Source organism: Ornithodoros turicata, chromosome 3, assembly GCF_037126465.1.
Source record: "Ornithodoros turicata isolate Travis chromosome 3, ASM3712646v1, whole genome shotgun sequence".
Taxonomy (NCBI): Eukaryota; Metazoa; Arthropoda; class Arachnida; order Ixodida; family Argasidae; genus Ornithodoros; species Ornithodoros turicata.
Window position 1 is genome coordinate 62917844 of NC_088203.1, and position 25448 is coordinate 62943291.

The 25448-nt window shown below is 44.9% G+C and overlaps 1 protein-coding gene across 6 annotated transcripts in view; it reads left to right on the plus strand.

Moving 5' to 3' along the window:
* LOC135388537 (transient receptor potential cation channel subfamily M member 2-like) overlaps positions 1–25448 on the plus strand; it is a 408615-nt gene that overhangs the window by 199410 nt on the left and 183757 nt on the right. For 5 of the 6 annotated variants that reach the window (XM_064618137.1, XM_064618138.1, XM_064618135.1 and 2 more), the window contains exons 6-7: positions 279–483; positions 15403–15653. In XM_064618137.1, the coding sequence (XP_064474207.1) occupies positions 279–483; positions 15403–15653 (456 nt within the window). The remainder of the gene's footprint in view (positions 1–278; positions 484–15402; positions 15654–25448) is intronic. The other variant, XM_064618136.1, reaches the window with a different exon arrangement.

Here is a 25448-nt window from a genome sequence, read left to right on the forward strand (position 1 = left end):
CACTGGCAGGGCGGTCCTGTTCCGAAAAACATGAGGCACTGTCGGCCCTTTCGTCTAACCCGGGGTATGGGGAAAGTACCAGGGAAAAATAGTCACCAGATAAGCCGCACCCACGGATAAGCCGCAGAGCGTCCGCGAAAAAAATAAATCGCGCATAAGCCGCGGCTAATACGCGTGAAAATACGGTAGTTTCGTTTCATCCTAAAGAATATGTACGCATGCTTGCTAACATTTTTATTACTCCATTTGATGGTGTTTCTGCCTTCTTGTGGATGCAGTAGATGGTACATCTAAAGCAACAGAGGCTTCAATGGACGGGCTTCCTGTGGAACTTCCCTTGTTATCCCTGTTGGTAGCAGGTGATATCACCTGTGTTCGGTTTCTGCACGACCACCTCAAGCGACAGATGCCCCTCGTAGTGCTGGAAGGAAGTGGTGGTCTGGCTGACCTGCTAGCTTTTGCATATCACCAAGTGCAACGCAGGTAGAGATTATACTTTTTGTTCTTGAGATGTGTTTACTATGCCGATAATGTGGTGCCTTATGTGACTTACGCATTGAATGTCAAGGTTTGTGTAAGCAATTTCTTGCTAAATTATTAGACTATGCTTCCTAGTATCTGTCCCATTTCCGTCTCTCCTGGCCTCCTCCTCAAGTGACCTTCCTCTCAGCGGATTATCCGTGAGAGGAAAGGCCACACCACTTGTTGAGAGTTTCTGAATGAATCATTGTAGAAGTCCCTAGACGACAAGATGAGAAAGGGCCTTGTACATGAAAGAACTGATGTTCTGAGGCTGGAACAACATAGAAGGGACAAATGCACACAAAGCCTCAAGTATGTTAGCCTCAAGCAAAGCCTCTTTCATGTTCATCAGTTGCCGCCTGCGTCGATCCCGTCGTATGAATATGTGTATGAGTGAGCAAAAATGTAAGAGTGAAAGGAGGATGAGTGAGAGAGAGTGGCTGGTTTGTCCCCTCAGATGACGCACCCTGGAAGTCGCTGAGAAGGCGTGTTAGCTTAGCTCAATTGGTCTAGCCCTGGACCGGTAATCCAGAAGATGTGGGTTCGAGTCCTACAGCTGGCTAACCTTTTCAGTGACTTTCATCTTTCAAGGGCTTTGTGTTTGTCTAAAATTAGTGTCTCCCCGCTTCTCCTACATGGCGCTACTAGAAGTAGGAGTGCTGTGTCGGCTCTATGCATGCACGATGTCTGACCTTCAGAGAGGAGCGTACATACCTTACAAAGCGATCTCCACACGCTCTGTGTATGCATGTCACTGTCCATTGTTGCTATTGTTTGCTCCCCATGCTGGAGTGTTATCTCTCTGTCTTTTCTTTGTTTCCTTTTCGTCATTTGTGCTATAATCCTGCTATGAATCGTAAAAAAGATGGCAGATTTGGCTGATTGTTTACTACCCCTTCTTTTCAAGGCACACTTCGCCTCGTGTGCATTTGTCTTTCGAGCCACGCATAATAAATGTTTGCGAATGAGAGAGAAATGCAAACAGCGAATTGATACCCGTACGTTATTTATTTCAGTCCATTTTTTCATATTACTAACATACTATCCAGCCAAGTTTACAATGCCGTATAAGCTGTAAGCAGAGTATAGAGTTTTGCCACATGCCCAGTTTTTGTAATGCGAGAAGAACAAACAGATAGTGGGAAGAAAGCGGTGACTTGTTGACTGAAGTGCCTCTTGGTTCCTCATTCCTCATAAGTGAAGCTTACTGTCACCTGGACAGAGCGTCCTTTAGCGGTGCAGGCTCTACTGAGGATGTGGGCCTAGTTGCATAAATGTGGAAAACGAGGGGCTGAGCTCAAATAGGGAAGCATGATGGTGACATTTAACTATGCAAGTGTACAAATATTGAAAATTTCAAATGCAAAATGCTGTTTTATCGTCCTGGCATAATCTCATGTCCCCTTTTTTTTTTTTGGTGTCTGGCAGACATGGCGCGTGCACGCTACCAGCATTAACTGTGGTGCGAGCACGTGCGAACACAAAAGTAATGTGGACGGAATGAGGTCAGTGAAAAGGGTCTATAGGGTGTCCCAGAAAACGTGTCATTGAATTATAATTAAAAAAATACACCACCTATAGTAATGCTGTCAACGGCATTTGTTCTTGCTGGGTTTTTGCCACCTCCTGATGTTAATGTCGTGTTACATAAGTTTAATTATGTAAATTTTTGCGAGCTTAAGTCGGAAATTTGCCAAGTAAAGGTCACTTTTTTACGAAGGGAGCCCAGAGACAGGGGAAAGAAAACACGAAACACACACAATCTCAGAGATCGTGTGTGTTTCGTGTTTTCTTTTTCCTGTCTCTGGGTTCCCTTCGTATTATCATGTACCAGCTCGCCTGCGCCCTTGCACTTCTTCCGTCACTTTTTTACCCCACTAATGTGAAGAGTGTGTCTAATTTACTCAAATTAATGATAATTGACAGGTATATTCAGGAGCTATCCCATCGGAAAAAATAGCCGAACATCATGCTCTATGGAGCTCCCACAGGATAGCGCACGATGAATTTTTCAGCGCAATCTTTGTCAGTCCGACGAAAGGAGGTTGTAAACCCAGCCCACCCCGGCATCGCAGAAAGAGATAACGCAGGCATGACTTATCGCGTCCGGCATTCGCTGGGATAATGCTTTCGCTCTTCCAATTTTACGAACTGTTACTTTTTCTACTATCACTCTGTGGGCTGGCTTTGGAACCTCCTTTTGTCGGACTGAGAACGATTACGCTCAAAAAGTCATCGCACATTATGGTCCGGTGCTCCGAAAAACATGATGGTGGGCTATTTTTTCCTACACGATAGCTCCTCAATATTCCTGGCAATTATCATTAATTTGAGTAAATTCGGCATGCTCTTCCCATTGGTGGGGTAAAGTGACCTTTACTTGGCAAATTTCCGAGTTCAGTTCGCAAAAATTTACATAATTGAACTTACGTTACATCACATGCATATCAGGAGGTGGCAAAAACCTAATAAGAACAAATGCCGTTGACCCTATGATTCTATGTGGCGTAGTTTCTTAACTAAAATTCAATGGCACGTTTTCTGGGATACCCTGTATAAGTCCACACGCCCTCACAAGTGATTGGAAGGTTTTCTGTGCTTACATTTTCGGTCATTATAATAAGACCTACTATACAATGCGCAATATAGTATCAACAAATGGATTCACAATTTCCAGAGTTCCACACAGCAACAGAGGGAAATATTAGTACTTTGTAAAAAACAAAAATGCGAACAAACACAAAAAAGGTGCGTACCCAGCAATGTATTGTGTGTTTCAATACCAGAAGTAGATGGGCTTCTTTTTCTAATGATATTTCATTTTCACTGCAAAGTTGTAGGCTCCCCATTAGGAACAGCAGCTCCCCAATGGCCGCAAAGTTACAAAATGTTCCAAAGCGAGATATTCTAAATACAGTCAAGCCTCGTTAATATGGACACTTTCGTCCCCGACCAATATTGTCCATAAAGCGAATCGTCCATCAAATACCAAGAAAATAACAAAAACAATGATGAAGGTATATTGAAAAAACTCCCGAGTGATTGCCTCCTTGCAGGTATACTTGGTTGCACATCGATTTAAGCTTAGCAAAACGTCGGCAACACTTAGAGCCTGCTGTTCATCACCATTGTCCTGAAAGAATTGAAGAGCCATTTGTTGTCCTGCTTGAGCCATAGCAGATGTGACCGTTGGCTCGGCTTTGCTCAAGTCATCATGGCCAGAGCCTGATAACTTGCCTTGACAACTGTACCGCCTCTGTTCTCGTAATCGGCCGAGCGACTGCACTGTGCAACTAAGGGCACAACTCCTTGTACGAGTGTCAATCGTCCGTGGACATGTTCAGAACAGTCATGATGTCATACATGAATTTCCAGGCCCTTCATTTGATGTCCACAAATAACCCCCTTTCTTCTTACAGTTCTTGTGGATGGCTGCGAAGGAGAGGGCATAGCTCCCTTTGTGCAACGGAATGTCCTACTTTCACACATTTGCCTGTAAAATGTGAGGACTTGCCTTCGTGCCAATATCGTACATAATAACGAGACGAAAATACATTGTCTACATATGGTTTGTACGTTGCTGGACGATCCGTTTTCCGAAAAAGCGAGTTTCCATATTAACGAAATGAAAATGCATTGAAAAAATTTGCTCCTCACAAAAATCGTCCATAATTCGAGCTATCCATATTAACAAGGTCCATATTAACGAGGCACGACTGCATTCGAATTGGACTTTTTGGGAATATGTATTTGAATTAGATTCGAAATTTAAATAAATGATTTAAATTTGACTTGCAGTGTCTAAGATATCCATATTCGTTTCGATTTTGAAATTTTTCTATTCACACAGCTCTACAGTTGAGCTTCTTGGTACCCCACACAAGGGCCAAACATTCTTTTTCTATGGTGGAACAATTCTTTTCTGCTGATGACAATTTTTTACTTTCATAACTGATGGGCCTCAGAATGCCTTCAAACTCTTGTAACCAGACTGCTCCTTAACATGGTTCGCACTGGTCCTTGAAACCCTTGAATACCCTGGAATTTGAAAATGCCTTTTTCAAGGTCTGAAAAACCTGGAGCTGCTTGTGCAAATACGCCTTTCCGGAGTCAGAACTGAACTTAACTGTAACTTCGAAACCACTCCTTATTGCAATAGGGATCAGCAGCAAGAAATGAACGGCACCCTCTATTCTATAAATGAAGTTTTCTTTCTGTACTATGATCTTTAAAATGCAGTAGCTGTCAGTCTCATTTGTGAACTGATATTGTACAGTCCCCATGTATTCTCTCGTGTGATACCTGCAGCTTATAAATATATTTCTGTAAAATATTGAAGCCCTGTGTTTTACATCCCAGTCAAAACAATATCTGAATCTCAAAAGGTCCTTTAAAAACCCTTGAATTTTTGTTCCAAAATTCAGTGGGAACCAAACCATGGTCCTAAGCAGTAAATCTTTGGACAGTTATTCACGTCTTTCTAGTGTAAAAGGAGCTAAGGTCTCCATAGCAGAGATGGGGAAGTTACCCTCCAAAAGGAACTAGTGACGAGTTACATTATTATTATGCAACTTATTTTCAGTATTCGAAATTTTCGAATATTTTTCGAATATTCCTGAAGCGACAGCTATAGTAGTAACACTGTCCTGTCGCCATTCTGCAAGTCGGCTTAGGTGAAGCCCACTTTACACTGTTTAGAATAATCTGTCACTACAGTCTACAAATTTCGTGAGCTCATGGTCAACACTGTACTCCGGGCATTGCAGGTTCCAGTAAGTGAACTCCCAACTTCCAGAGTTATGTTCAATTACAGATGGAAATACGTGCTGTATCTAAAAAAAGTGCAGGACATTCACAATGTAAACATAGAAATAAGGAGATGCACACAAAGCATGCTTCATGAAGTATGTTGACTGACTCTCAATGCAATTCATCCCACTAGTGCAGTCTACCATACACAACACGAAGGCACCCGTCTTTCACAATATGTTATGGTGGGTGAAAAGTTCACATGTTTGAAGCAGAAAATCTAATGAGCACAACACCACAAAATATCTCACCATGACCCAGCAAACCATTAATATCCATGGGACATCCCTACAAGGTCGCGAACGTCCTGAATATCTCGACATTCATAGGATATCTATGGGATATCGCACAATTTTATTGCGTTTTGGGCTTACTCCAGCAAACAACAGATGTCCCTGGTATGTTGGAAGGATATCGCGCTCAGGATGTTTGAATGTCCCATGACAAGCAGCCTGCAGATCCTAGGGATGTCTATGGGAGATCCAGGAAATATTTGTTTGTCCTTATAGAGACGATAACCTGAATTAAAAACACAGTAGTTGATAAGAAGGGATGTCAGAAATGTTGTTGGGTATACTGTGGGTTGATGCAGAAACACAGGAATTGCGAAGATACATCCTCGTCACCGTTACAAATGGTTTACGGCACGCTACCCCTAACGAACGTGTGTGTAACGATTTGTATTTCAGTATATGTTTCATCCAGCTCGCAAATAGAGGTTACTGCGGGTTTTTCCAAGTGGTCCAAGTGAGGCGCGCAGGGTTCGGCACTTATGCTGGCGTGTCCCACAGTGTTGCTGTACTATGATAAATCCTGTTAGGCTAAGGTAATGTTTTTGTTCCCAATAGTGTCAAATGGGTTAAAACGCACAATAAATATTATTTGCTGGAATACAGTTGCAGTGGTCTCTATGCACTCTACAAACACTAAATATCTGATGCACAAAATTGTTAAAAGCAAAATATGAACGATATTTGTAATCTCCTGTATATATCCAAATATCCGTGACAGACGTCGCAGGGACTTTCAGTGGATCTACAAACATGGCAGAAATGCTAGTCGCAGGGATATCGCATGGATGTAAAACGGATCTGTGGCAAACTCCAATGGATATCCAAACGTCCCGGGCGAGATATCTTACGGATATTTGCTGGATGTATCTGGTTTGCTGGGGAGGTATTCAAAATTATTCGAATTGGCCTTTTCTGATTATTCGAAGTCGATTCGCCATCTGAAAAAATTATTCAGATTCAATTTGCAGTGTAGGTAAGTGAAATATTTGTGAACTATTCGCAATGGAAATTTTGCTATTCGCACAGCTCCACTAAATACTGTAAAAGTAGAAATTTTTGAGTTTTGAGATAAAACTTTTTTCGCAAAATTAAGGTTTAGCGAAATGTAGGTAGCACGGATGAAAAAGTATGGCCACTGGAATTTGCGAGGACATGAGCTTCACAAAGACAGATTGACTTACTTGACGACCTTTGTTCTCACAAATGGCAACTTCACGAGATGAGGTTTTGTTTACAAAAGAAACAGCCAGCTTGTCACCTGTACTTATTAGCTTTACAGCATCTAGAAGCCCATGGACGTCGTCTGTGCATGCTTGGGGGTGCGTCGACGACGGCTTGAAATACAGCCGAACCCGCATATATTGAACTCGAAGGGGATCGCAAAATAGTTTGATATATCCATAATTCGATGTATCACCTGTGCTACATTAGCGGCGACCGAAGCACCTGCGCTTAACACTAATCCCAACTGCCGTCATGACAGATGTCGAAAGTAGCGAACACACTTTATTTTACAGCAAAAAAATCAGTGACCTTAGCTTGCGTCTTGCCGCGGGCAAAGAAGTTGTGCACACGCATCTCGATCTTGTCAAGATGCTCCACGTTTATAAGGCTGGAGCTTTCCATATCTACGCAGCAACGACAAATCACTTGAAACGCTGAGATGAGCTCAGTGACTATTGGCAGTGGCTGGGGTTCTTCATCGTTGTCAGTGCTATTCGCGGCATTGGCACCGGCTACATCCGCAACGATGTTCGCATCCGCCCGTTCCGCAACAGCTTCTGCGGCATCATCTACACCCGCGTAGTTCGTAGTGCTCACGCATGGGAGAACGACGCCCGGAAACACAGAGTTCACGAAGCGCCACATCCAAACACACTCACGTGCTTCTGCCAATTCTGCTTCTGCGCTCCACCCCAACACCACAGTTTGTCATGCGCAAGCAACGTCACGTCAGTGCGTGCAGCGCCCCTGGCACCTCCTCTTCAGTGTTTTGCGCCTATTCTGCCCACGTGCTCTCTCCTCTGCTGCCGTCTTTTGCTCTTTCCTCATCCCCGAGGGTGCAAGATCGCCTGCGCGCTGGTACGAGTGCCCAGAAGAGGTGGACTTTTCAGGATCTTGACGTTCGATATATCGGGTAACAGTGGTACCGAAGTTCGATAAAGCCTTACACCCGCACTATACTTTTACAGGTAATTTTCAAGGGGATTTTTTGGTTGTTCGATATACGCAAAAATTCAAAATATGGGGGTTCGACTGTATCTCAGCAGGGACATCGCAAGTAACAGAGCACAAGGCAAATACGACTCCACTAAGTGAATGCCACACTGCGCATCAAAACAGGGTGACTCTCCAGGGGGCTGACCTAAATACCGGCCAGTCTCCCGATGGCACAGATCTCAGCAGTGTGACCTCCGGTGGTTGAGAGCAATAGGAAGGAAACAAAGTTGACAGCAGCTGCTGTTTCTGTGTTTAGTACTTAACCCTGTTTGACACAAAGAAAAGTTCCAACTGACCGATTGTGACCTGCAAAATTAAGGCTTGGCGAAATATTCCTGAAACGTGCTTCCACACGAATTCACCAATTATAAAGACCGCGGAATTAACCACTTTTACAGAACTAAGTTACTAGTAGCAAAGTTACAGCTTGGGACAAAAGTTTGCGAAACATCAGGTTGTCGCATTTCTCCATTGAAGTGACACCCTAGCAGCAATCAGGAGAGGACACACATATGAGATGGATAGCACAGCCGATCACCCGTTTCTTATTTGACCTCTTCCTCATATCTAGCAGGGAACCGCTCCAATGAAGAAATGTGCCAGTGCCATGTTCCGTGAACTTTTGTCCCAAGCTGTACAAGTTCTGAAAATGAACTTCCAAGTTATTGAGGAAAAGGAACGAGTTACTTCCAAGTCACTTGCTATTGCTGCCATGCTGTAATTAGATCTTCACCTATGCATGCAATCTCAGTTCAGACCTTGGTGTCATCAGAGTTTGGAGCGGGACATAGCAACATGTTCAGAATGCTTTTGGTATCAGCGACAATTCGAATGTGTCTGGGTACCCATGGGTGCACATATGATGATGGGCACCAGACTGAGATTCAGCAGTGAAGGTTTGCGAATGTATTGCCTAGAGCATGTTAACATGCAAGATTATTGCTTTCACAATGAGAATAAGGTTACGACGGAAAAGTAGTACACATACGCAAACAAAAATTTGTTCAAGTTTGTACGAGGCAGCAAAGCATATGATCAAACTGTGCCAAAATTATATCAATGATCTATATGATGAAAGAAGCTGTACCTTTATGTGCTTCCTTAAGTTCGCGTTGGATGACCTTAAGGTGCGACTTTACTTTGTGAATGGGATGCAAAGCAAGCGTCGGAATTTCGAATTTTGTGAGTCCCAATCTTGCATGCGCATTTCATGTAGAACCTTGCCAAGTGTGGCCCTATCCCTTTGCACAGAGCCCTCCCTCATTAAAAATGCGAAGGCAAGAATGAACGCTTTGCTGCCACCTGACTCTGAAACACCGGCCGAAAACTGGGTAGCGTTCACTGCACAGCAGCGAGAAAGAGCAGCCAAGCAGGTGCTGTGCACATGCACCTTTTTTTGCAGAAAAATAAAAATAAAGTAAGAAGCCGGCACTTTTCGTGGGCGAGAAGCAAAAAAAGAAAGTAACTTGTGACTTTGCCCAAATTACTTTGGAGCAATTTCCACATGACCGAGGACACTAGCGACTTGGTGGCAGGGTACAAGATGCTTTGGCACGCTGTCTTCAGCGAAGGACATGAAGTACGGTGTGTCGAGATTTCAGCGCACGTTAAAGAACTCTCAAGTGGGCAAAATGAATCCACAGAAGTAACACTGTTGTGTCGCTCATGATCGTAGCTGTCTCGCGACATAAAGCCACAAATTATTATTTAGCCAAGTTACCTCAAAAAGTAATTAGTTCTTCCAGATATTGCTAGGACAGGAAAGTAGCAAGTTCAGTTAAACGTTACTAAAATATTAGCTTAGTTACAGTAACGAGTTACTTGTAATGAACTCTGCTCCATATATACTCGGACATTTATCTTCACAACAAGATACGTTTGCGTCTTTCCTTAAGAGGCCATACCAGTCGGGGAGCAACTCCGATTCACGATTTTCCCGATTCTAGATGGCGCCACGCTCGCCGTCCTTATCACGCCATTCGCCTCCGACTCCGAAATAATCCCCATTGTGCATGGTTGAGGTCGCGAGTTTAAGGTGGCACGCTCCCCTGCGCTGTTTGTCGAGAGGTAAAGTGTCGGACTTTGATACAAAAGGTCCGCAGTTCGATTCGAAACATTCACGTCTTTTTGCTTCTCTCCTATTGCTATATGAATATTTTGTTATTTTTATTTTGGTGTTATATATTTATGCTATAATTATTGTTTTCACAAGTGACTGGCATCCGTACTGACTGATTATGGAATTTTAGTTGCTCTTCGTATTGTTGTACTAGTGCACACTTACTGTATGCCGACGTACAAGTGTGATCGGATAGTACGGATGGTAATATGGGCAATACACACACAGATGGTATTATAAACGAATGTTGCCAACACTGAGTCTGAGCACTAGTCGATTGCCAATTAAGAAATCAGGAAATGGCCACGGAAATGTTACTTCATATGCTATCAAAGCTCGCCCGAGGTGCTGGTATCTCGGAGGCTCTCAACTGGATGTACCAGCGGCTGTAAATTAGGCTGCACACAGAGCTGACAACGCCAGTCTGGAAAATCTAGTGCTCGAAACAGTATTCTTTTTTTTTTACATTTTGGTATGTACATTTCTGGTAAGTAAGTATTATCAAATATCTGAATTCATTTTCAAGGCGTTGGTGCAACATACTTTTCAAAATTTCCGTCGCAAAATAGACTGCTTATTATTACCCGGAAACTTCAGTAACATATTTGAAAGACTCCTTTCACCCCTGTTTTCCCTTCTTTTTCTTTCACATTACACCAGCCCAGAAAAATGATGCCAGTCGACAATCGCCAGTGACAGGGGACTTCCTTTCGTCTCGGCTTGGTGTGCTAGTTTGCCAAACCGTACAAAGGAGGTGAAGGGTGATAAAGGCTTCGGGTCGACACACAAGGAACCAACCAAGGAAGATGCAGAAAGGTCGAGCGGCGAGGCCTCACAGCAGGAGTCGCGATATTCGTAACAGAGGCTGTTCTTTTTTTTTTCCTGGACACCAAGAAAAACGATTCGACAAAAAATAAAAGGACACAGAGTGTAGGAAAAAGTGCACTTCGACCTCCTTATCACGTGGGACAAGAAAATATATGCTTTATTTTTTCTTTTTTTAGAAGAACTTCTGAAGCGTAAATTTTTTCCTCCAGATTTCGTTATGTTGAATGCCAAGGTCTCAGTTAATTCAATCCAAACTTGAAAATGTGAAATTTGGTCGTGGAAAAAGCTGAAGACCTGGACACCATGTGAGCCAAATTCATGCGTATTTTAGGCGAATCACTATTCTTGTAGGTCAACACAGACACAGATGGAATTACAAATGGGGGATGAATCTGAGCAAGCTTGCCCGAGACACTGGATTTTCTTCTCCAGAAAAAATGTCCCCAGGAGAAATCGTCTCCGCAAGAAGAGTATCACGAAAGGTAGTTTTCGTCGAACAGCGCTCTAGCGTAGCGTAACGGGCGTGCCCAACTGTGGGTAGGGCTGTACGCTGAAATAAATCTTTTAAAGGGACGGTCTCGTACAGCCGGGGCGATTCCGAAACTTAGCCAAAACTAGTTTCACGAGTACTGTACACATACAACCATCAAAGTTCCATTCGGAATAACCAAGTCGTTTTCGAGGAATTTGTCGAAACGTGCCGTAAGAGCAGACGACGAAAGCTGCGCCTCTCTCATGCATACGTCGCCTATGACGTCGGCCTGCGGGTGCGTCGTCGTTGTCATGGTAATTGTAACTTGCAGAAGCACCTTGGTTTGAGTAATCCCCTTTGCTCTCGAAATGGGGACACTCAGGCATATACCTCCGCAAGCGGAGAATGTAGTCCGAGCATTGACTGTGGGGTCTCCCATAATGTGGCGCACAATCGGATACGTGGAAGCTAAGTCACGTGTTTTCTTTCCGCGAGTATTTAATGCGGTTTTTAAACAAACACGTTCTCCTTCTCCATGTACGTCGTCAGCGACACTTCATTTCGAACAACGGGGAGTGTAATGGAAGCGCGCGTAATATACTTTTGGTCGGAGCTGTAATGCGACCGCGCGCGCCGATGGCCAGCGACTTCAGATTTGTGATTGTGGATGGGGTTGTTCTGCGACTTTTAACTTGTTTCTGAGGATTAACATAGTTGTTCTGAACCACCATGCTTGCCACTACTTAGAATGCGCGTTTTTCACCTGAGAACTGAAAGAAAATGTACGAGAGTTGCCGCGGTGCCCAGTAACTTCTGAAAGTCGTCTGCTCACGCCGATGCACTAGCACGCGCAAAAGCAGACGATTTCTGTATCCTATCACGGACTTACCCGCAGGGCCACGTGGCCGTTCTTATTGTTGCCACCACAGATCGCGGCGTGCTCTGCAATCTTTATCAATTTAATTCGGTTATTTAATAACTGTGGCGTGTTTTGTCGGGTAAATTAGCAGTATTCCATTTTCAACAAAGGGCAATTGAATGGTACACTTTATGAAAGGGGCGGGGGTACGAGACGGTCCCTTTAAAATAAAACATTAAAAAATCCACGCCAAAAAAGTCACAGAAGCTAGCAACAACTGTGCAACAGGAACTTTCATTTCGTAGTGAGGGAGGGCAGCTGGGGACATTTTGTCCGGGGTCATTTTGTCTGGGGACATCTGACATTTTGTCTGGGGACATTTTGTCCGGATCCCCTATAAAACCTGTGTCTGACCAACAGTAGAGAAATACTAGCATCCCGTGAACGATATCGTTAGCGAACTAATGCAGCGAATTATATCCATTTTATGTTGCTCGTTGAATGGAATGTAAATTTAATTATTCATTGACACATGAAAAAAAGAACCCCATGTCTCCCAATTTCAACAAATCCGCAAAGCGAATGATAACACTCGGTCGGCTGTGATGTGCTTCTTCAGCTATCTAGATTTCAGTTCTTACTTGCATCTATATTTCAAGGGCTTCTAGTGCCCAATTATTTGCACTTTACCCACCACACACTTTCTTTTCATAGTAAACATGATGCAGATTATTGTTTTTTTTTTATCTTCTCTGGCTAGTCTATTTCCGAGCACCAAATGCTATGCATTCCAGTTGTTTGATTTGTAAGACAAGAGCCACAACTTTTTCATAGTCTACACCATCCCATTCAGTGGTCATTCACTGGGGTGTCCACCCTGTGTCTCTTTGGCCTTTCCATTTTTAGCCTTCTGATTTTTGAAGCTCCTAAAACTCCTTGAACTCCGTCTTTATGTATAAATGAACAAGATAAAATGAAAGGAACTTGACGCGCGAGAAGGTCTCTGAGCACAAATTCCATCTCATAATGCACTGATTATTACCCGGAAACTTCAGTACTATATTTTTAGACACTCCTTGGTTTTCACAGGGTACTTCACATTACACCAGACCTTTCGTTCAGCATAGAGTCACTAGTTCAGTGGAGAATCCCCAGTGACCCGGAGCTTTTCCTTATCTTCGTCAGTAGGCCTCCCTTTGTTCGCGGTGCAAAAACAGACGGGTACTGGGTCATCCCACGCGCAACCAGCAGCAACAACAACAGCAATAACAACAACAACAACATAGATGAATGGATGATGATGATGATGTGGGATGTTTCTCTGCGTTGAGTGCAGGACCCTACCCCACTCCAAAAAGGTTCCAGCAACCAGCAAGGAGTGTCGAAAGATGGAAAATCCAGGGAACTGGTATCGAAAAATTCCCCGTTGAAAAATAAACTACTGTAAATAAATGTTATCTGGCTATAAAATGCACAGTTGTGCGCGGGAAACTGCCAAAGCGCGCATAGACTAACCTAAACATGAAAATGCAAACACCGTACTTTTACTAACCTAATAATAAACTAACCAACGTGCTGTTCCGTGACGTCCACCCCGCTAAACCTAAGCATCCAAAAATGTGACTCTCGATCGCTAAAATGACTTGGACAGACATCGAAATTTCGTGAGTTTGTGTGGTAAATAGTGATGTCGGATTTTTAAACACTGCATATCATCGTGCGAAGCAATCGAGCATTGTCGTTGGTTTTCCTTGTTTCGAGAACGCGAATTTGGGTTCCGGAAAATATGGTTGCTCATTGCGTGGGCAGAAATAATGGTGCAGCGGTCGCTTGATCGATTTTTCTTATTGGTTCACCTGGAGCGTTGATGAAAAAAAAAAGATAAAAATAAAAATAAATCAATCAATAAAAGAAAGAAAGAGAAGAACAAAGAAGCTGCAGTTGTAAATGCCGTTATCCTAAGGAACATTTATCTCTGTGTAATCCGCTTGCTCGTAAACACATTCCTCATGCTAACCCACTTTTTCGCATCCAGGAAGCGGTCCAAGGGCCGCTTTGTTCACCCTAGCCTGTTCGGCAACTTGATAGGTTTTTTCCCTCTGACACATAGTGACTAATTCAAGTGTCAACTAAGTGACCGATTCATCTCGTCTTCCTCTTTATAGTGAAACCACCCGCGTTAAAATCTGCGTGGTGGTTACCGAGAAAAAGCATAAAATATGTTCCATAGGAAATACATTGGGACGGAGAGCTGGGATGCCCTCTTAAGGTCTCTCGCTTTGTCTGCACCGCAGAAGGTCATATTATTCCTGCTGCACGAGACTTTGTGCACCACCAATTCTTGCAGAACTTTGTAATGAAAATGTCAGGCTGTCATTACCACCAGTCCACCATAACAAACTGGGATAAATTTTTCATGGCAAATATTAATATTTTTTGTACAGGATTACATTATCGATATTTTAAGATATGAGACACTTAGAACAGCTGTTGTTACCACCTGTGGGTGTAACTTGCATTGTTTCCCCACTCCTTTGTGGTGGAGTTTTAGTATCCTTTCTGTATTATAAATAGAGCCTGGAGTTGTAGGGTTTAACCCGATGCTTCCCCAAATTTGCACCCCGAATTGAAGGTTGCCTTTTTCGGGTGAAACGCGATTTTTACCCTGCAAATTGCCCTCACTGAGATGTCTGTAGGAACGCATACTAACTTGTTTGGCAGCAAATGCAGTTTTTTACAAATCATATCGTTTGAGTTACTGAGCCCGATTTCTCCCCGAATTTAGCATACTTCAGGTTTTTCTGCACAAATTCGCATAATTTAGAGCACATGTTCCTTTACCCAATTTTTACCCCCCCCCCCCCCCCTCCCCCGAAGTTAGAAAAAAAATATTTCCTGAAAACTTCAGGCTCTATTTAAAATAGAGCCGGAGTTCATCAGTTTTTTTTTTCTTCAAAAATTAAAAGGTAGGTGTTATCTTAGGAGCAAAAAACAAACAACAGTGGAATCATATGAAATAACTTTATTTGGACATTTCTGGGTAAAAACAAAACAAAGAAGACAGTAATTGGGACAAAAAAGTTGGAAAAGAGCAAATGAGAGGAAAAATGTAACAAACAAATGATGACTACAGCAGTCGTGCTGTGATGTAGCTCTAACATAATTTGCGCCACATTCTGCAACATTGGTGTATTGGTGATATTTGAATTTAGCTGAAAAGATCTACTCTAATGGGCAATATATTCCCAACTAAATAATGATATGTGAAAAACTTTTGCAGAGGTACTCGAGTGTGGGATGCAGAGTTTGTGGAGACATTCCTGAAGCCTGAACTATCAAGTACCCTCTGTGAACTGTGTCCATCGTACAGAGAGAATCCTCTGGCTCGGAACTTCTTCCGGGACAAGATTGTGGAGTGCATATGGCTGGCCTGCCAGCAGCAGAGGGCCCTGCTCACTGTCGTCGACATTCGCAGTCAGGCTTGCAACCTAGCAGACATTGATGAGGTGCTGCTCAAGGCTGTATTTAAAGGTAACAAAATATTTAATACAGTTGACTTCCATTAATACGACTTCCGATAATTCGTTTTTCCGCTTAATTCGATCGAATTCGAAGGTCCCGCCAAATGCCCATATGTTTCTATTGATAAAAAAGTTCGTTATTTCGAACGTGAAATCAGGGCACATCATATAATTCGATCGATGTGTCCGCGAACCAGGCACCCGCGTCGCCCGCGTTGCACCGCACATAGCAACAGAAAGTTTGCCCTAAAGCTCAGGTGGCAGGTTGGCAGATGGCGACTGAACAGTACCAATCCGTTCCAATAACCGCGAGTTTTTGTGCACCGTACGCTATCGTATTTGCGTACGTAAGCAATAGTGTTGGTGGTTCTGTGCACGCACAAAACATAGAGCTTCGCGCATTGTGCAGAACCATCACGCATCCCTTGCGTACGCAAAGCCGATGGCGTACGATGCACTAAAGCTCAATCCATTTGGTGGTGGTTCGCGGTTCTGACGAGTGCCGGGCGAGGAGGAAACGTCTCCTTTCTCGTTTTTTCTCTCCGTTTTTTATTTCATGTTTCACCAGGCTTTCTTTCGGAATCTGTTGGTGCAACAAGAGTCCGATACACAACGTGCGCTTGGCGAGTTTCGATGACTTCGTGGAAGTGGACAACATTGTTGTCGGACATGTCCTGCCCGGGCAAAATGGCGGAAGCGAAACTGAAGACGATTTTGCCGAGAGCATTCAGTGTGTGTGTGTGTGCGTGCACGCATGCACACCGCAAGCTCTCGGTGGAATCGTCTTCAGTTTCGCTTCCGCCATCTTGCACTGGCAGGACACGTCCAACCACGATGTTGTAGCGCGCTCGCTCTCTATGTGCAATGATTCCAGATGCGCATTTCAAGCGCGAGCGACAGCAGAGGAATGCACAAAGGTGACATTGACCTCTATAATTTTGCCGCCTATTCTTTATTTCGACCTTCGGATAATTCGATCAAATTTCGCATTCCCGTCAGGGTCGAATTAACTGACGTTTTCTGTATCTCGCTTTTTTCCTAGATTACATGTGCAGATCTAAGAAGGAAGTAGTGATGCTCTTTTTTCCTGTACAATAGGGCAGTGTTGTAGAAAATATCTTGCAGCTGTTGGCACCAGAAAGAACATTTTCCAGAAGCGAGGCATTGTTTAAGTATAGAGTAGATACTGCTAAAAGTGATATACCACTCATAGTCAGGTATTACTTGGGGTGATCTTTTTCCTGAGGACAGGAACATGGACCCAGTATACATAAGGCCTCGTGTTTTAGGATTCTATGTTTTTTGAAAACCGGAGGTAGAAATTGGGTTTTATTTCAGGAACCATAAAACAGGCAGTGACTCCACTCTTGCGCCAAATGAGGTTTACTGCACCATCCTACTGCACCATCCTGATAAAAATGTGCAACTGCTCTAAAACTAGTGGTGAGGAGTTGCTGATTGCAGGTTGCAACTGTAGAGCACTAGAAAACAAGTTGTAAAATGGAGCATTCCTTTTGCAATGGTGGTGCACATTATTTTTTTTTTTTTTTTGCAACTAAAAGGACACAGTAGTACAGTCAAACCCCCGTACAGCGATATTGACGGTTATCGTAAATTTGATCGTTATACGGATTATATTGCTAACCGCGGGCTGGGCTAAAAATAGCCGTGCCGCATTGTCTATCCGCTGAGATAAGGCAGACTGTACCAGAGTTCACTTTGAAAACCAGCATTTATTGAAAATAGCTTGTTATTTTCGCTTGCTTCTGATTGTTCGTGCGCACTACAACCTCGCGCTCAAGGGCGTCGAGGATTGCCGCGTACTCAACGGGTAGGCCGCGATCCACAACGAAGTCCTTCAGCGCGTCGAGAGCGCGCAGAGCAGCGGCGCACGAAACAGGGGGTGATGCGTCGTCGTCTTCGTCTGATGAAGCATTGTTCACATTCCCATCACGCAATTCGCGAACCTCATTAACGATGGCTTCGTCGGTAAACTCTTCTGTGGCCAGCACATGGTCGTCACTGTTGATGTAGTCTTCCAAAGACACGTCGCGGTCCACGAGGTTTGAGTCCGTCGCTTGTTGCCATAGGCTTCGAATCCCGTCAGTAACTTCATCATCTTCGAGCAATGTGCCGTCGTCGCAGAGATCGTCATCAGCAGGTACAGGGGGAACAAAGCCCCCTTTGAGGAAACAGTTTCGGATTGTCGACCGGCGCACCTCGTACCACGCCGCATTTACAAACTGTACAGCCATTAATGGCGTCACCTTAAGGTCAGGAACATCGTCCGTTCCTTGCGCCTTGCTTCTGTCTATGTTGAAAATCATGCGGTCCACAACGCGGCACCTGTAGAAAGCTTTCACGTTGGCGATTACGCCCATATCCATGGGCTGTAGTCCAGAGGTCGTGTTCGGCGGAAGAAAGAGCACTTCCACTGACGATAAAGGTCACATTAACTTGATGTGCAGTGCAGTTGTCTAGCAACAATAAAACCTTCCTTTGTTGCTTTAACATGTCCCTGTCGAATTCTTCAAGCCATTCTTGAAACAATGCACGAGTCATCCAGGCCTTTTGATTGTGACGGTAGCGGACCGGCACAGATGCGGGGTTGGAAAAACCGCGTGGCTTTTCCGATTTCCCTATCACAAAGGGTTTCCTCCGATCGCTACCGTCCATATTCGAACACAGGAAGACAGTAAGGCGCACCTTGCTGTGTTTCCCCCCCGCACAGTCTTCTCCTTTGAGAGCGTGCGTTGCTGAAGGCAGCAGTTGGTAAAACAACCCAGTCTCGTCGCCGTTATAAATGTTGCATTCGGTGTACCTTTGAAAGATGTCTTCAAGATGCTCATCCAGCCATGCCTCCCTGCCTGCACGGTCCATTGATGCACTTTCGCCGACAATCCGTCGGTACGTGATGCCATAGCGGTCCTTGAATCGTTGCAGCCATCCTCCGCAGGGCTTGAAATCTTCATCGAGGAGGTAAGCGAAGTGTTTTGCTTTTGCGGCCAGGACCGGCCCACTGATCGACTGATGACTGATGATCGACTGATCACTGATGATTTTCCGACTTCGGGCGTCGAGAAACCATTTGTAGACTGCTTCCTCGATATCCTCGTACGCGCGATCCCGAATCCTTTTTCGCTTCGCACTCGCACCGCTGCCGGCTGCTTCTTTCCGCAATTTCTCTTCATTCTTCAGGATTGTTGATATCGTTGACTGTGAAAGTCTGTGCTTCTGTGCCAGGAACGTCACCTTCGTTCCCTGTCGATGGTCATCGATGATGTCGAGTTTCACTTCCAAAGATATTGCCTTGCGCTTCCTCGGCACAGACGCCATGACCGTCTGTAGGAAATGTTGATGCTCACAAGCTGCCGAAGTGGATGCCTATCAAGCACGAAGAGATTCCCACAAAAGAAACTGGCCCAAGAATGAAAGCAGGAGAAATGCAAAACGGGAATTAGGGCAAAGGCGCGATGGTCGGAACCGGGAGCGACCTTGACTTGTGAGTCATTAGGGTCAACAGCCTTGTGAGTCACGGAAAGCACGCGGAGTTCTCCTCCCCGCAATGTGCTCTCTTCGGCGCGCTCGCGGAGGTGTGTAGCACGACGGAAAATGACGATGAAATGCACGTGCGGCAGCGCGGCTGGTATCGCTGTACAAGTACTGGGCGTGGAGGATTTCATCGTTATGCGCGGGTCCTTTTTCCATAGAAGCAATGCAAACTTTGACGGTAAAAATGGAAACCATCGTTGTGCGGGATATATCGTTATAGAGAATATCGTTATGCGGGGGTTTGACTGTACATTGATAACGGCTTTGGCCACTGTCAGTGTACCATGTGTAATCAGTGCTCTGTGTAATCAGTACATTGGCCTTGTTCAGCCATAAAATTGAGACATTCCCATGAAGCTTTTCCAGCTCTCTGTCTGTTTGGAACAGATTAGGAGTGTGCAACGGAGCTGATGGGCATTTGGTGAATGCAACATTTCCTTGAGTTTGAGGAACGAAGAAAAATACAGAAAACAGACGCTATACAAACGAGACTGTCTCGCCTATTCTCATTTGTGTAGTGTGTGTTTTCTGTATTTTTCCTTGTTCTTCGAACTCAAGGAAATGTTGTTGTTTTTTTTTTTTACTGGCATGGTAGGCATTGTAACCAATGGGAGCACACGCTGACGCAAAACTTTGTCGCGTGCAGCACTGTCCCACGAAGTTATCCCACTTCATCATTAGATATCTGCATGTATGTTTCTGTGCTGCTGAGAATCGTCTCCACGCATAATTCGACATGCTTTTACTTGAAACAACTTGTTGCTGCACAGCAGTTAAAAAGCGGGACCTATAAGCGCATGCGCCTGCTGGAAGGGAAAATTTGAGGTCACGTGAAGCCAAAGCTAGGCTTGATGGTGCTGCTACCAAAGTTCTCCAAAATGCATATTTTGATGCTCCAAAAATTGCTCCAAATTACATTTTGGGAGTAGCATCACTGAACAGAGTAAAATTGTGCAATATTGGGTGGAAAATAAAAAAGCTGCTACAAGCACAACGGAGCGTAATTAATTCCCTTATTATCTACCACTTTGGTATCGTCAGTAGAACCTGCATTGGTATACTGTATGTATGTTCAAAGCATGCCTGTGGTGTGTTTTGAGGTAGGGCTGTGCAAATATTCAAAATTTCGAATATGAAACAAATAACTGATGCTATTCGAATGCTATTTGCAATCTATTTTCAGTATTCGAAATTTTCGAAAGTATTTTTCGAATATTACTGAAGCGAGTGTATCGCCATTGCCATTCTGCAAGTGGGCTTCCCGTCATTATATGCTAGAGTCTGGTGAAGCCCACTTCACGTTACTGTCATTGTCCTTTTGGCGTGTGGCTCCGTTCTGCAAGTCGACTTCACCTCATTACTCTCGAGCGATAGGTGGAGCCCGCTTTACACTGTTTAGAATACAGTGTTTAGTATTAGTCACTTAGTACACTGTTTAGTATTTTGTCACTAAAGTCTACAAATTTTGTGAGCACATGGTCAACAATATACTCTGGGCATTGCAGGTTCCAGTAAATTTACTCCGAACTTTGAGAGTTATGTTCAGTAACAGATGGAAATATATGCAGTTTCTAAAAAAAAGTACGGGAAATTTGCAATGTAAACATAGAAATTAGGAGATGCACACAAAGCAGGCTGCATGGAATATGTTGACTAAATCTGAATGCCGTTCATCCCACTAATGCAGTCTACCACACACAACACAGAGGGACCCTTTTCTCACGATATGTTATGCTGGTTGAAAAGGCTCACATGTTCAGAGCAGAACATCACCTAATGAGCACAACACCAAAAAATATTTCTCCATGAGCCATTCAAAATTATTTGAATTGCGCCTGCTTTTTCTGATTATTTGAATTTGATTCGCCATCTGAAGAAATTATTGGGATTTGATTTGCAGTGTAAGTGAAATATTCGTAAATGATTCTCAATGGAAATTTTGCTATTCGCACAGCTCTATTTTGAGGGATTTTCTGTTTTCTTCTACGAGCACAGTGATTATAAAATCCCTTATTATCTACTACTCGAGTATTAGTGATGCATACGTTGTGTAGCGTATTTTAAAGGGGCCGTGTGCCGTGTTTGCACAATTTTGTATTACCGCTGGGAATGAAACAGGGATTTGATTTGATTTGATTTATTTGTTACTTTGCCTGTTAACAGCTAATAAAAGCCTTGTGTGCAGTGCACCTCAAGTTCATAACCGGTTACAGAGGATATCCAGAAACAATAAACAACAATATACAATTCTTCGAATAAATACACTAAAGATAAGGGTACATGAGATAGCAAACAAAGTTAGCACAACATCTGGAGGCATATATGTATTTAAAACATATACAGTAGACTGTCGTAAATTCAGACTCATGGGGACCACATAATGTAATTTGAATTATCAGACATTCATTAGAATACATATGTTGTAACATAAAACTTCAGTTTATTGTATGGGCAGCGGAAAGCACTTCTTCTACCTTTTTTGAGCAGAGGCCACATTAGGAAAGGGCACACATGAGACACTAGCACACCGGAGTCAATGAAAAGAGAGTCAAGAGCCCACAGTTGATGATGCACTAGAAAAGAACATTTCCATAGTTCCCTAGTTCGTCAGAAGATCAGTTTTCAAAACCCCCTAACACAAGGAGCTCCTTGTGAGAGTCTTTTGTAGTGGACAGATATGTTCGAAGATGACCAATGTATTCAAAAGCCTGAGCAGTTGTGATGGTTGGTGGTGTGTCAGGCACCTCATCTCACTGTCGCTGCTGCACTGTGTCATCAAGTGACTCAGTTGCAGCTGCTGGAGGATTACGACGTTGGCGTGTTCCCCGCCCCTGTTAGCGTGGATTTCCTGGTAGTGTCGGCGAAAGCGTAAGCGGAGGCGGGGTATGCTGTTTGGAGGGTGCGGTCGCCTTGCTCTCGGTTGGGCTTGGAAGCAGGGTGCACCAAGAAAGGAGGAAAGGGAGGGATGCCTGACGTGTCTTCAAGTCACTAGGAGGCACATGAGCCTCAAAAGAACTTTCTGTCATGTTCACATGACACTTCGGCATTGAACTACTGTGTCGGTGGTTGGTACTAATGATACTACGCGGCATTAAACTGTTTATAGGGTTTTGTGCTGTGCTTGGATAAATTTGGTAACAGTTATTACTGTCACAGTGAGGTTTAACGTTAGTGTTTGGCATCAGCAAAGAGGAGCCCAAACCTGTCACCTCATCCGTGAGGCCCCCTCACAAAAGGCCTCATGGCCTCAACCGTGAGTTCCCTCACGAAAGGCCTTACGGCCTTATCCCTGAGGTCTCTCACGAAAGGCCTCGCGGCCTCATCCCTGAGGCCCCTCACGAAAGGCCTCCCGGCCTAATCCGTGTGGTTCCTCACGAAAGGCCTCACAGCCTCATCCGTGAAGTTCCTCACAAAGGGTCTCACGGCCTCATTAGTGAAGCTCCTCACGGAATACGTTGTACCCTCACGTATTGATGCCCTCACGACAACTGGCCTCATGAGGACCCTCACGGTGGGCCTCATGAGGGACAATGCCTCACGACTGTCCTCGTGAGGAACGTTCAGCGTGGTCTGGCCTCACTCACCCTCACCTCATCGTCGTGAGCTGAGGGTGAGGCGTCTTCATGAGGGTCCTCATGAGTGAGGACGCCCAGCTATGGTCACATGTGAACGGTGGCGGGAGGTTTGTTGCTTACGCGGTAGGGTTGTTGCACAATGTTGCGCCCGTTGTTGACAGTTAAGTGAGCGCATAGCACATTGCACGTTCATATGGCTTTGTACGACATCCTTGCCTGCCGGCACGTTCATGTGACTTCGTACGATCGCCGTGTCTGCTGGTACATTGCACGTTCATGTGGCTTCGTACGACTGGCTTTTCCGCCGTGCCATTTTTCACTTGTGACGCGGGGGTATTAGCTTCAGCATCGCAATACATCGTGGCCTGTCACTCAGTATTACATGAGTTCTTGTGACATGATGCTTACTGACACTGGAAATAGCCGTCATGAACAAATTCAGCGACCTGTGATCACCTTCGCTGGACATATGTTTTTACTCGCGTTCTTTCATGCAATACACCACTGCAGTGGTTTATCCGGAATCCCAAGCAGGGGGCGGGGTCATTATTACAGCTACGTGATAACAGCTTTACACGTATAATTACCGACATGTCATTACAGCTGAAATAGCAAGCCCCCTTTTTTGCAGTGGGTGTCGCCAAACTTTTTTCTTTGGGGTGGGGGTGTCACAGGGATGTAGGAGGGTCTGGATAACTGACACCAAAAACTGAGAATGTGCCCTCGGAAAAGTGTAACTCATTGTATTCTTTTTCCTCCGAGGAGGGTATACAGTAAAACCCGGTTAAACCGTACCTGGCGGGGACGCAGCAAAACTACGGTTTAAGCGGCACTACGGCATATCCGAAAATACGAGATAACCACATACCTTCGTAATGAGAGAGGGAATCACACACAGAATGATGCTTGTTGGAAGAAAACACGTCAAATAGCGCTTTAATTCACAGAATTGCAGAAATTGGTAATCTTCGACTGTCAGTGCACCGATCTCGCGGCGAGAATCGCGGCCTCAAAGTCTTTCATACCGGGAGCCAGCTGCTCCATTAGTCCTTTTTTTTCTGCAAACAAGCGCATCACGTCTAACGCTCGAGCGGTATCTGCAACCGTGGGGCACGGCACATCTTCGGTTTTCTCCTTCGTGTCATCGTCGTCAGCCTGGAGGTCTTCCGGAGGCACGGTTGGAGCCACAGCAGCTATGATGTCTGCGTCGGACCACCCGGGAGATATTGCAACATCGTTGTCTACATCGCGAAACGCCCTGAAGGAGACACTCTCAGCAGAGCCCTGGTGTTCCAATATCTCGGAAAGGAGGTCGTCACAGGATGCGTCTTCAACTTCCACCGTGTTAGCAGCAGCACTGTTGTTGTCCGCACGCACAAACTTGGCGTGTCTGAAACAGTTCTGCACTGTCGTTGACTCCACCTGAGCCCAGGAGAACGCAAGGAGATGGATGGCACCCAACAGGTACAATTGAATAGGTCTTGCCGTTCTCCATTGCTAGGAGCATCCTACGCAGCAGGTTCTTTCTGTACAGCTGCTTTAAGACCCGTATAACCCCTTGGTCAAGGGGCTGCGACAACGATGTCGTGTTGGGGGCAAGAAAGACTAACTTGATCGCGGTGAGGTTGGCCACATCGACGTGCGAAGATGCATTGTCCAGCACGACAACCGCTCTTCTGTTCTTTGCGGCAAAACGACGGTCCAGGAGACGGACGTACTCCTCGAACAGAACAGCAGTCATCCAGGCCTTCTCCGGGGGTTGTTGCGGTAGAGAACGTTGGACGGCAGTCTTCCTCCCTTGAAGCATCGCGGCTTCGCCGCTTTTCCGGTAACCAGTAGCGGGAGTTTTTCATTCCCAGTCATGTTGACGGCAAACGCCGGACACCACTTTCAAAACAATGTTGTAGCGCGCCTTGAACCTTGCAAGCCATCCGTTGCTGCACACAAAGTCATCATGTCGCAGTTGTAACACGAAAGTCCGCGCTTTTTCGACGAGAAGCGGGCCACTGACAGGCAGGTTCTCACTCCTTGCTTTCTTCAGCCACAACACCAATGCCTCTTCAGGTTGGCTGCTGCGTCGGAGTTCCACAGTTTCTCCCTGGAGTTCCAGATCGTGCAGACAGTGGTCAGGGGCAATCCTTTCTCACGAGCTAGTGCTGCCTTCTTGACTCCTCATTCAATCGCTTGAATAAGCTCGAGCTTCTCCTTCACTGTCAGAACTTGGTGCTTTACCGATTGCTTGGGCATGGCGTAGCTTGCGGATATTCGACGATCACCGATGGTCGCAGAAAACGGTAAACGTGAAGGGCGTTCCAGAGCTGAGACTACAAAGACTGCTTGGTATGACACACGCGATGCGATAGCGATAACTTTCAGTTTTCACCCTCTCCTCTTTTTGGGGAAAGCGCGTCATACAGGGGAAGGGCGTCCACGTGTGCGTCGGAGTCATGAGTCACGTCCCAAGTTGACCTCTTGGAATTTCTTTTTCTTCTTTGTTTTGCGTGAGCGCTGTTGTCCGCTCGCGGAGCAAGGTCACAGAAAGGATGAGTTCACGCGTCACGGAATGTGGAACAGCTACGGATTATCCGATATGTACGGAAAAAACGACTGCGGTTTAAGCGGGCGTAGTATACATTGAGCTGAATGGCAACCTGCTCCGGGATTCAACACAACTACTG